This window comes from Dendropsophus ebraccatus, chromosome 4, assembly GCF_027789765.1.
Source record: "Dendropsophus ebraccatus isolate aDenEbr1 chromosome 4, aDenEbr1.pat, whole genome shotgun sequence".
Classification (NCBI taxonomy): Eukaryota; Metazoa; Chordata; class Amphibia; order Anura; family Hylidae; genus Dendropsophus; species Dendropsophus ebraccatus.
Genome location: NC_091457.1, coordinates 101980948 through 101994078, shown reverse-complemented (window position 1 = coordinate 101994078; position 13131 = coordinate 101980948). Strand labels below are relative to the sequence as shown.

General features: G+C 45.1%; 1 protein-coding gene across 1 annotated transcript; it reads left to right on the top strand.

The window, feature by feature from the left end:
• The first annotated feature begins 2356 nt into the window (after window positions 1–2356).
• AMT (aminomethyltransferase) lies at window positions 2357–13094 on the top strand. Its single transcript, XM_069968651.1, has 9 exons — window positions 2357–2459; window positions 5912–6082; window positions 7352–7432; window positions 7636–7767; window positions 7846–7924; window positions 8239–8384; window positions 9983–10163; window positions 10264–10419; window positions 12294–13094. Exons 1-9 carry the CDS (start codon window positions 2385–2387, stop codon window positions 12470–12472), a joined length of 1200 nt encoding a protein of 399 aa, XP_069824752.1. The 5' UTR covers window positions 2357–2384; the 3' UTR covers window positions 12473–13094.
• The last annotated feature ends 37 nt before the right edge of the window (window positions 13095–13131 follow it).

The following is a 13131-nucleotide window of genomic DNA, read 5'->3' as shown; positions in this document are numbered from 1 at the left end:
TATTAACGTGTTATGTATGTGGGTAGATAAAGATCATGGGCCTCATGCTCCCACAAGATAAAGGAGAAACAATATACTATTGCAGTAGGTAATATTGGATCTGCTGTACACACACACACACACACACACACACACACACTCTCACTCACACACACATATATAACATTAAAACCGTCCCTTTTATGCTCTCAACAAAGGAATGCATTATCTGACAGCAGGGGCGTAGCTAGGGGTTCTGCCTAGGGGGGGCGAGTGAGTCTCAGTGGGCCCCCAACCGATTAGGTTTTCCATAGGGAACCTCATCAGACAACACTGCTTTCCAAATAATAAAAGGAATATTATGCTACATTATTCATAGTGAATAAGGACTAAGAGCAGGAAAAATACTCTCTACATCTCACATATAGAACCACATATATAAGAGTATAAGATACTGGAGGACCACACTATACAGAGTATAAGATACTGGAACACTGGAGGACCACACTATAAGATACTGGAAATCTGGAGGACCACACTATGAGATACTGGGACGCTGGAGGACCACACTATAAGATACTGGGACGCTGGAGGACCACACTATAAGATACTGGGACGCTGGAGGACCACACTATAAGATACTGGGACGCTGGAGGACCACACTATAAGATACTGGGACGCTGGAGGACCACACTATAAGATACTGGGACGCTGGAGGACCACACTATAAGATACTGGGACGCTGGAGGACCTCACTATAAGATACTGGGAAGCAGGGTGGCCTCTAACTGGCTGAGTTAGAGTTAATATCCCACTTGCTATAGAGCCCCTCTCTCCTCTTGCCCTGTACAATCTGGAAGTAACAGGGTTAATAGCACACCAGCGGGCCGCATTGGGGGGCGGGGCTTGTGAAAACGGGGCGGGGCTTATCGGCACATTATAGGGCCCCTTCAACTATGAACACAGCCTATCTCCCCCCACCCCTGTAGGCCCCCCCTGACCAGTATGTGCCCCTCTCCTCTGTGCAGTGCCCCCTACTCACCTCTCCTCTGCTCCCAGAAGCTCTTCTCCTGGCCAGTCCTCAGCTCCTCCTCTTCTAGCTTCCGGTGCAGGCAGACTGACATACAGGCTGCCTGCACAGGAAGAATGGGTCTCTGTCCCACCGTGCCATCCTTTAGCTGTGCGTGCGTCTTAAAGCCGTACGCACAGCTAAAACTCACTATTCCGGGAGGCAAAAATCACCCTGCCACCCGGACCAACCCACCTCTATCAGTGGGGCCCCCAGCCTTGGTGGGCCCAGGAGCAGCCGCCCCCTTTGCGCCCCCCCCCCCCCTATTTTCGCTACAGTCTGACAGATTATCTGCCAAAGATTTGAAGCCAAAGCCAGGAAAGGATTTGAAAAGAGGAGAAATCTCAGGCTTTCCTTTATCTCAGGCTTTCTCTTTTTATAGTCTGTTCCTGGCTTTGGCTTCAAATCTTTGGCAGATAATCTTTCTGTGTAAATGGGCCCTAAGCGTGATCTGTTTAAGGCCCGGCAGCTAATTAGATAAATAGGCAGTCACTACATTATTGCAGCAGAATGCAGAATCGAGAATGCAGAGCCATAGGCCATAACAGTACAGAGTATCACAGTTTATTTTATTATGTGTGAATCTACCCCTAGAATTTAGATGGTTGAATAGTTGGCAGTGAATTCCCAGCTCACTGTCATCAGCATCTGTTTTACATGGGGAGATAATGTGTTTTTACTCCCACATTCATCAATGATCCTTGGAAACACATGACCCCATAGCCACCCCAGCAGCTGTCCTTTCTTGGACTACTATTGGTAGGCTACTGTATACAGAGCACAGTAGAGAACCTCTAATCCAGTCACAATTTGGCTCCTCTTTCCCATTCGTTGGTCCTCTGACACATTAGCTTATCTCTAACTCAGGTTTCAATGTTCAATATCGTTATGATTTCATGGTAGTTTGCTACAGTTAGACAATATATCTCATATGCATTGGTAGCCATAGTTTGAAACTGAAATATGTTACAAGTTATCTGGTCTGCATAAGAAGGTGGAGAGAGTTTACTCTAATCTAGCCACCAGGGGGCGCTCCTTACACCCAGAACTATACAGCGCTTGGGGGCTTCGATATTACACAGCATGAATATTATCGCCGGTTACTCAGCAGCAGCAGGATATATAAAAAAAAATAAAAAATCAGGTTTTGTGAAGTGTAAAATTACCGCTGCTGGTACTGGAACGACAACATCCTAGTGCACAGGAAGGCAACTAACATTAGCACGTATGCGCGGTATCTGCTAGGTGCTTGCTTATTGCGCATGCGCGCCGGCAGCTGGAGGTGTGTTCCTTGCGCAGGCGCAGACTACTGAACTGGCTGTTGTGAGCTGAAACGATGCGCTGGTTGCGGACGGTCGCTGCTCGTGTGTGGAGATCCGGAGGGCAGGAGAGAGGCTACAGCGGGAGCCAGGTACCCGGAGCACCAGGGCGGCTCCACCGTGTGCGGGGAGATAGCTACTACCATTATTACAGCTGCAGCAATAACCATGAGAGCGATCAGGGACCATAGGGCAGATGAGTGCAACCGATCGATAACCAGGGGACTCACCACTGATCAGATAATTATTATACGTCTCTACAGCTTATCAATAACTGATCAGTCACCTTAAGTCTGATCAATACTTGGGCAAAAATTCATGCATCTGCTGCAGAAAGCGTCACATGGAAGGGAGTCTTCAGTCATACACATAGAGTTATCGATCACCATCTGTATGACTGATCCATTATAGCGGGACACCTGATCACCATCTGTATGCCTGATCCATGACAACTGTATGCCTGATCCATGAGAACTGTACACCTGATCCATGATAATTGTATGCCTGATCACCATCTGTATGCCTGATCCATGATAATTGTACTCCTGATCCATGATGAACTGTATGCCTGATCACCATCTGTATGCCTGATCCATGAGAACTGTACACCTGATCATCATCTGTATGCCTGATCCATGATAATTGTATGCCTGATCACCATCTGTATGCCTGATCCATAATTGTACTCCTGATCCATGATAAATGTACACCTGATCACCATCTGTATGCCTGATCCATGAGAACTGTATGCCTGATCACCATCTGTATGCCTGATCCATGAGAACTGTACACCTGATCCATGAGAACTCTATGCCTGATCACCATCTGTATGCCTGATCCATGAGAACTGTACACCTGATCATCATCTGTATGCCTGATCCATGATAATTGTATGCCTGATCCATGATAATTGTACTCCTGATCCATGATAAATGTACACCTGATCACCATCTGTATGCCTGATCCATGAGAACTGTATGCCTGATCACCATCTGTATGCCTGATCCATGAGAACTGTACACCTGATCCATGAGAACTGTACGCCTGATCATCATCTGTATGCCTGATCCATGATAATTGTATGCCTGATCACCATCTGTATGCCTGATCCATGATAATTGTACTCCTGATCCATGATAAATGTACACCTGATCACCATCTGTATGCCTGATCCATGAGAACTGTATGCCTGATCCATGATAATTGTAAGCCGGATCACCATCTGTATGCCTCATCTATGATAATTGTATGCCTGATCACCATCTGTATGCCTGATCCATGAGAACTGTTCACCTGATCCCTGAGAACTGTATGCCTGATCACCATCTGTATGCCTGATCCATGATAACTGTACTCCTGATCCATGATAAATGTACACCTGATCACCATCTGTATGTCTGATCCATGATATCTGTATACCTGATCACCATCAGTATGCCTGATCCATGATAACTATGCCTGATCACCATCTGTATAAATCATGTGTTTTGCATTATTGTGACTCTGGACATGTGTTTAGGTTTTGTTCACACATAGCACTAAATGTGCTTTTAATAGGGTTAGTTAGTGCTACTTTGCCACAAATTCGTACTTTCGCTGTAAATAGTGATAGGTTTGCCGCAATTTTGATGGAATTGTGACAAAAAAGTTAATATTTTATTGCGCATTACGGACTTTGCGGCAAAATAATGCTTATTAAACGCGCATTAAGTGCTATGTGTGAACATAGACTTAGCGGAGCCCCCACGTGTATCATTGTGCAAACAGGTCTCGAGTGTGACTGCATACAGGTGGTGGTGTGTGTGCACATATAGATATCTATATATATATATATATATATAATATAGATATATATAGAGAGAGAGAATGACAACAGTCTGTTACTGAGACCAAAGGTTGGTTCTCTGCTGGAGTTTGGCCTCAGCTTGTGACATAAGGGGATAAGGGACACGTTCAGGAATGTTGCCGCCAGGATAGCGTTTACGTATTTGGGTGTGATGAGATTCAGTCAGTGGGCACTTACATTAAGTCTGTGTTCACAGTACATTTTCATTGAGTTAATCTATTACTATTAAGTGTACCTGTCATTATAACTTTCAAAATCTAAATCAACACTAGATGTGATGTAAAGCAAAGTAAAGTCTGCAATATACATTCATTATTTTTGTTGTTACCATCCTGTAAAACAAAGCTGAACTTACCAGAAATCCAGGTCCAGTCTCCTGAAGGCAGATTTTCTGACTTGTGCTGGTTGTAAAAAAAAAAAAAAAGATACTAAACACAGGAATTCCGGCCAGTACAGAGAGTCACGGCTCAATGTGTCCATCAGTCACATGACTGCCTTCTCTCTGTGAGTGCTCAGATGGCCTGGGATACAGGGGACTTCCTGTTTTCTGACTTTTTTCCCTCAAAAAAACATAAAGTGCCGGGTTTTCCATTATAACTAATAAACATAATGAATTTAAATTGCAAACTTGCTTTATATCAACTTGCTATTAATCAAGTTGATTTTTTTGAAAGTTATAATGTCAGGGACACTTTAAAGGGAACCAAGCAGCAGGATTGTGCTGATATGGTTCCAAGCTGCACAGTACAAAGCTACTGTGCAGCTCTCCGATTCCAAAACTCCCTTTTTCCCAATGAAAAGCTACCGCTGCAGATGCGGCTGGTAGCCTCAGGGAGCTGCAAAGTAGATCTGTATTGTGCAGCTGGGAACCATATCACGTCCAGCTTTCCTTTATTTCGTTCCTGCAATGAAAGTTCAATGTTTGCAAACATACCCTGAGGCAAGAGCCATCCTCCATTATTAGTAGGGGTGCTGTGTGGGGAAGGCTGCATTATTAGCAGGGGGCACAATTATTTTTGCTTTCTGTCGCTTTTACAATGAATCTTTATTATTCCTGTTCCTGGTGCTCAGCCAGACATTACTAATCGCAGCAGAAGCAGCTGGATCTGGCACAGCAGCTTGGGCTAATGACAGGATTTAGGCCGTGTTCATGTGTGATGGGTAGCCTGTAGAGTCCATCCGAACCCGAACTTTCGGCATTTGATTAGCTGGGGCTGCTGAACTTGGATAAAGCTCTAAGGTTGTCTGGAAAACATGGATACAGCCAATGACTATATCCATGTTTTCCACATAGCCTTAGGGCTTTATCCAACTTTAGCAGCCACCGCTAATCAAATGCCGAAAGTTCGGGTTCGGATGGACTCGAGCATGCTCGAGGTTCACTCATCTCTAGTAGCCTGTGTTCAGAGTATACATGGAGATACTGGCATATAGTTCAAAAGACGGAACGTAGTCTACTCATGACTTTTGTTCAGTTTTCGGACTCTTTGAAAGGGACCAAACGTGGTTACTAGTAGACTACATTCTGTCTATTGAGTGTAATGGACCTGGTACAGGTATGCCTCAGTATGTGTTAGCACACTATTTTGTATACTCCGAACATAGGCTACTTATCAGATGTGAATGTGGCCTAACATACAGCAGTAGATACACTGTATTCAAGGTGGTGATTTCTATTTCTTTATCTTCTGTCTTCAGGGGGAGGCATCTCGCCACACAGCGCTCTACGACTTTCACCGTGAGCATGGCGGTAAAATAGTGGACTTTGCTGGTTGGAGTCTCCCAGTTCAGTATAAGGACAGTCACATTGCATCTCACCTCCACACCCGCCAGCACTGCTCGCTGTTTGACGTCTCTCACATGCTTCAGGTAAGCAGCTCTTTTAAAGGGAACCAATTACCTCCTTAATGGTGCGTTCACACCTACAGGATCTGCAGCTGATTTTCTGCAGCAGATTTCATTTAAATAACTGAACACAGCATCAAATCTGCTGCAGATCTGCTGCAGATCCTGTAGGTGTGAACGCACCCTTAGGGAGTGTTGTTTAGCTCCAGTACCTTAAAACTGCTGGGCCTGGGAGTTTCCAGTGGGGTGGCAATTTAAATAAATAATTTTTTTTTTTTTTTTTTTATCTTTAAAGGGACCCTGTCACGCGGTGTGCCTCAATTTAGCACACCTCAGCACTTGTTCCTCCTCACTCTTCTTCATGAATAATCAATGCTGCCTGACCTGCTCGCTCAGCTGTTAGTCAGTATCTGCAAACAGAGGACTGCAATCAGATGTAGTTGAAACTTCCAGCCTATGTATGAGCTGTGGCCTAGAGATAAATCACCTGTCCAGAGACCAGTTTGTTTTCCTTGGTTCAATTCCCCTGATGGAAAGGAAATTTAGATATTTATGTTTTATTTTTTCTCATCATTGTATTACTTTTAAAAGTAATTGTGAATTTACAATCACCTTCAGATTTGTTTAGTTTTTTATTAATAGAATCCTGACAAGAAAAAAAAACTATTTCATTTCCATCCGGGGATTCGAACCAAAGAAAACAAACTGTTGCTGGTTTCTAGAGGGTTATTTACTTCTAGACCACAGCTCAGACACAGGCTTGGAATTTCAACTATATCTGATTGCAGTTCTCTGTGGGCAGATACTGACTGACAGCTGAGCGAGCAGGAGGCCGGGCAGCATTGATTATCCATGAAGATTGGTGAGGTGTGCTAAATTGAACCACAAAAGCTTTATCGCAACTCCACTTTGACTCCTCATTACATTTGGAGACCCGAGATGGTGCATAGTCCACTCCATGGACAAATTGCCAAAAGGCAACATACTCACTAGGGGACTGCCAACTATAGCACACTGCCAGCACATCAGGTAGGGCCCAGGTGCTGACAGAGTCCCTTTAAGTTTCCAGCGCTCAGGCTGCCAACCTACTTACCGAGTGATGGGACCAAGCATTAAAGTTGTATTTTTTTAAATTGCCGGGCACAGCATTGGAGAGCTGATACTGGAGCCAGGTCACACTCCCTCAGTGAGGTCATTTGTTCCCTTTAATAATAATTAAAATCTGTATTGTACATTATTAGTGTGCCAATGAGTAGAGGAAAGCTGCTGCACTGTTCACTTCTTGTATTTCAGACCCGGATACACGGAAAAAATCAGATAGCGTTCATTGAAAGCCTTGTGGTTGGTGACATTGCGGAATTGAAGCAAAATCAGGTTATTATCTTTATACACATATTATTATGTTCCCGGGTCCTACAAAATATTATATTACAATTATATTCAGTGATGTCTAATGGGCGGGGCTGTAGGATAAAATGTGTAGATCTCATGTCTGATCACTGAGTTGTATTACTGTATATTCAGTGATGTCCGTAACAGGGGCTGGGCTGTGACAACCTCTGTTGCTGTCTCTGTAGAGTACATTGTCCCTCTTCACTAATGATAGCGGTGGGATTATTGATGACCTCATTGTAACGAACACCTCAGAGGGTTACCTCTATGTAGTGTCCAATGCCGGCTGTGCTGAGAAAGACTCTGCCCATATGCAGGTAACAGCTTTCATCTTGTCACTCACAGTTTCATCCTGTAAAGTTGACCAGTCACTTGTATTTATTTGTCTCCTCCAGAACAAACTGCAGGAGTTCAGAGCAGCTGGACAGGACGTGGCATTAGAAGTCGTGGACTATGCTCTCTTGGCTCTGCAAGGTCACATCTCGCTCTATTCCAATATCATACTTTATTCCAGCCACGATTGCCATTATGTAATATGTAATATGACCTTAGTCCCGCCTGGCCCCACTTACTTAAATCACCCCAGAAGGGGGAGGGGGGATGAGTTTGCCCTGTGGATCATTTCCTAGATCAGTCAGTTCTGTATGCCCACTGCTGGTGGTAAACCAGATTACTATCCTAGCGTGAAACACTAGAGCTTACAGTCTACAGGACAGACTGCAGAATCAGTGGTCGGGATCCAGATATTGATGACAATTTGAATCTTTCTTTTTTTTTTTTACCTCCAGGTCCTTCTACTGCTAAAGTTCTCCAGACCGGAATAAGTGATGACCTTTCCAAGCTGACATTCATGACTGGGGTCACTACCAATGTGTTTGGGATTTCTGGTTGCAGAGTGACCCGATGTGGGTACACAGGGGAGGACGGGATGGAGGTAGGTGGGCTGATTATGGAGGGTGTAACTGAGACTAAAAATGGTCTGTCACGAGGATTGGACCTCAGAATAGTCTTTAGATGCTTGTAAGCACAGAGTATTTTAGAAAATGAATTTGCTAATCTATAGGAACAAAGGGGTAATGTTTCTCCTTCAGGAGATAATCATAAAGAAGTAAAAAGACTTATAAGTCTTTCATGCTACATTGGGAATGATATACAAAGCAGCTTTCTGATGCTATGTTTCTACTTTGGTCCTACAATGAAAGGCCTCCCTGCAGGCAGCTCCCTGCTGTGGGCTAACTAGGGGCAATAACCCTGTAACAGCTGTCTACTGATCCCCAGTCATGTTCTTAGGCTTCTGATTGGAATGAAATACTGAGACTACCACTGACTACAGACAGAGTTGATAATGAAGTACAGGCACAGTTTAAAGGCTGTATTACACGGCATGAAGCGGGCGTCAACCTGTCAATTCAGCACTCACTTCCCCCTCGTTCCCTGCTCGCTGCCTGCTATTACAGACAGCGAGCAGGGAGCTGCAGAAGGGGCTGCCCTAATGATCTTTAGATCGTTCTGACTGCCCATTAAAGGCCCACTTTTGCCCTAATCTTGTTTCCAGTTCAGGTGAGGTTTGCAATTAAGCTCCATTTATTTAAATGAAACTGAGTTTCAAACCCCACCCAACCTGGAGACAAGAGTGGTGCAAAAGTGGCCATTTTTTTTTGTAGCACTGGATAACTCCTTTAAAGTCAGCAGTGTTCTACTGCCACCGCTCCTCTTACATGGAGCATTGTGCAGCAGAACATCACTGCAAAAATCAGCATCTTTCAACACATCCTATTACGCAAAGCGATTATCAGCCTAAACGACCGGTAATTGACCAAGTAAGGCCAATAATCGTTTTGTGTAATAGGGCCTTAAAGCGTAACTGTCATTTAAGTGTCATTTTTCTGAAAACAAATATCAACAGTACAAGCGATTTTAAGAAACTCTGTAATAGGTTTTATTAACCAAGAGTTTTCTTCTGTACTGAAAAAGCAGTTTTTCTAGCTCCTCTGTCACTTCAGAAGAAGCAGGATTTCTGTGTCCATTATGTGGCTATGGAGAGGGGAGGGGCTTAGAGGAGTGAATGAGCACAGAAGATTTCTGCACAGCACAACACCCTGCAATTTTCACTCAACAAGTTCCTAGATGAGCACTGACCTTTCTGACCCCTGAATCCAGTGTTTTAGGTGCCCAGAGAGTCTACAAACAGCTGACCTTCATGTCATCTCTTCCTGCTCTCTCATCTCCCTCGGCCCCTCCCCCCCTTCATAGGAGATAATGGAGAGAGCAGAACCCATCTTCACTGGCTTCTCTGTAATGAAGACGTGTTTGCCTGATAATGCACAGATAAGAAGTCGGGGGGGAGGCTGGGAAATTGCTTTTTGAGTACAGAAAGAGGCTTTTTTTGCTAATAAAACCTATTACAGAGTTTCTTAAAATCGCTTATACTACTGATTTTTGCAATAAATAAAAAAAAAACATGACCGTTACACTTTAAGGTACATAATATGCTTATTTTTGGAAGTCATGCTTTCTGTGATGCCTCTTCAGATCTCTGTGCCTGCTAACAGAGCAGTGGAACTGGCTGAGAGACTGCTGCAAAACAGTGAAGTGAGGCTAGCGGGTCTAGCAGCCCGAGACAGTCTACGCCTGGAGGCTGGCCTCTGTCTGTATGGCAATGACATTGATGAGACCACCAGTCCAGTGGAGGCGAGTCTGGTGTGGACGTTAGGTGAGTGAGGGGAAATTAGTGGTATCACTGATGTAAGTTTGGAGTCAGAGCAGACATCATGAAGCCGAACATAATACAATGACCCTTCCACTTTTTATAGGTAAACGCCGCAGAACTGCCATGGACTTTCCTGGAGCTTCAGTCATTGTTCCACAGATTAAAGGAAGAGTGACACGTAAACGCGTGGGACTGACATCTACGGGGCCTCCTGTCCGCCAGCACACACCGATACTGAATCTGGAAGGACGTGTCATTGGTGAGTACTGGACAGATGAGGCACTCCAGGTTAAAGCATCATCTTCTGTACGACCTCCCAAATCGTTGCCAACATTATATAAGGACTGTTAGCAGGAAAATCGGTGAAAATATGCACATGGCTATTCCAAGCCATCATTATCCTAGGTGTACCTTTTAGCTCTATAGTCCTTTTCAGTGTCAAAATATAAGTCATTTTGCTAATATAGTAGATCAGGGTCAAAAGCCCAGGGGGTGTTCCTCAGTATGGCAAAAGCCCATCCTATTTAATTTTTATTTAGTACCTGTCAGTCAAATTGGGTAGTATGTACAGATGTGGTAATAAAGAGGTGGGTTGACCTAGGGCTGGGCAAGTAATCGAATAATTCGATTAATTCGCCCAGAAAGTCAGAATCGATTTTTTTTGTAAAAATCGTAAATTCGATTTTCATAAAAAAATCATTGCGGGCGGAGCGGTGCAGGGACGGACGGCGCGGTAAAGTGTCGGGTCCGGAGAGTGTCAGGGCGGCGCTGTGAGGTGCAGGGCCGGCAGTCAGGAGAGATGTGGTACCGGCGGCTCCAGCCTCTCCTCAGAGCCGCGGCTGACCTGTCCCCGCCCCTTACATGGCAGACCCGCGCTGACCTGCGTCCGGTTCCCTTCCTGTCACACGTGCAGGTCCCCGGTCTGTGGAGGAGCCGGCACGGACTGCAGCAGAAGGAGACAGCGTCGCTACGGGTCCTGGAGCTGTACAGCGGGACCCCACACTTTACCGCGCCTGCCTTAGTCCCCCTCAGCTGCCCCACACACCCTTAGTGACCCCCAGTCTGCCCCACACACCCTTAGTGACCCCCAGTCTGCCCCACACACCCTTAGTGACCCCCAGTCTGCCCCAAACCCCTCAGTGACCCCCAGTCTGCCTCACACCCCCTCAGTGACCCCCAGTCTGCCTCACACCCCCTCAGTGACCCCCAGTCTGCCTCAAACCCTCTCAGTGACCCCCAGTCTGCTCCATACCCCTCAGTGATCCCCAGTCTGCCTCAAACCCCCTTAATGACCCCCAGTCTGCAGCATACCCCTCAGTGACCCCCAGTCCGCCCCATACCCCCTCAGTGACCCCCAGTCCGCCCCATACCCCCTCAGTCACCCCCAGTCTGCCCCATACCTCCTCAGTCTGCCCCATACCCCCTCAGTCACCCCCAGTCTGCCCCATACCCCCTCAGTGACCCTTAGCTGCCTCAGCTGCCCCAGTCCCCCTAATCTGTTCCTGTACTACGACACCCCTTATTCACTGTACCCCTACTATTACACCCTACCTAGATGGAGGCACATAGAAGATCTCCTATACTATACAGTATGGGGGCACAGAGTACATAGGGCACATATTTGGGAAAACTACTTATATGGGGCACAGAGGGGGCTTGTCTACTACATGGGGGCACAGGGGGAGCACTGTTACATTGGGAAGCAGTACAGTTGTCTCAAACGTTAATAAAATAGTATCTGATGCTGCAGGGAAAATAATGTTTATTTAGCAAAAAGAAAAAAAATTGAGATTTAAATTGAGAATCGTCCCAAATTTTTTTAAAAATCGAGATTTTATTTTTTTGGCCATATCGCCCAGCCCTAGGTTGACCTTACCTGGACTTTTACAGTGTTGGGGAATGCCCTCTGGGCTTTTCACCCTCATCTACTGTATTTATAAAAATAAGAGGTCATACCTTGGTGCTGGGATTCGCTATAGAGATAAAAAAAAAATTTGCCTTGATGATTAATCTCTAGCCCTGGGCTTATTTACATCTGTTTTCAACTTAACGTAGAGCACCACAGCATCAGCATGGTGTCAGTTCTGTTTCTGCATCATTCTGCAGGTATAATATTCTTTTTGTTCTTTCCAGGGGAAGTGACCAGTGGCTGCCCCTCCCCCTGCTTACGTCTGAACGTGGCGATGGGATACGTGGAGCCAGAGTATGCAAAAGCTGGCACAGCTCTGCAGCTGGAGGTCAGAAAGAAGCTGGTGGATGGCAAAACCTGCAAAATGCCATTTGTGCCATCAAGATATTATAACATAAAGTAACAAAACAGAGAAAGATAGAGGCACCTCCCCCCTATTTAGGAAATCTTTCATCCTCCTTCGCTCTTACCCCAGATTCCTGTCTCCACTACAACTTTCCCCACTCCAATCACAACTTATATCATATCATTGCTACAGCTGTCCCCAGCCATATTATAACTGGAACCATCCCCCTTTATCACTACAGTCCCCTCCGGCTCATTATACCTCCACCCCCATCATCCTCCAATATCATTATTACTATAGCACCTTTTGATTAGGTACAGAGCTGTGTGGGGAAGCTTGTATCTTATCTCTTTGTCACATCTCAGGTTTTCACTCAGGAACCATAATATAAACGTGCCAAAATAATGGCTGACATTCCAAGGGCCATGGGTCTCCGCAGGTGGCGAGTTTCTTCTTATGCAGTGTAATGTTTTGTAGAACGGCACCTTTTCGTACCAGTTTTGATATTAGTTTTTCAGCTCCTTACATATTTTTATATATCTGAATCCTGTTAGTGAATTGGTAACATTTCTTATTTATATAGATATATCAGCAAAGACCCATTCACTGTGCAAAAAAAAAAGTCACACATTGCAATGGTCATTACACCATAACAAACATAGGGGGGGATTTATCAAACTGGTGTAAAGTAAAACTGGCTCAGTTGCCCCTAGCAA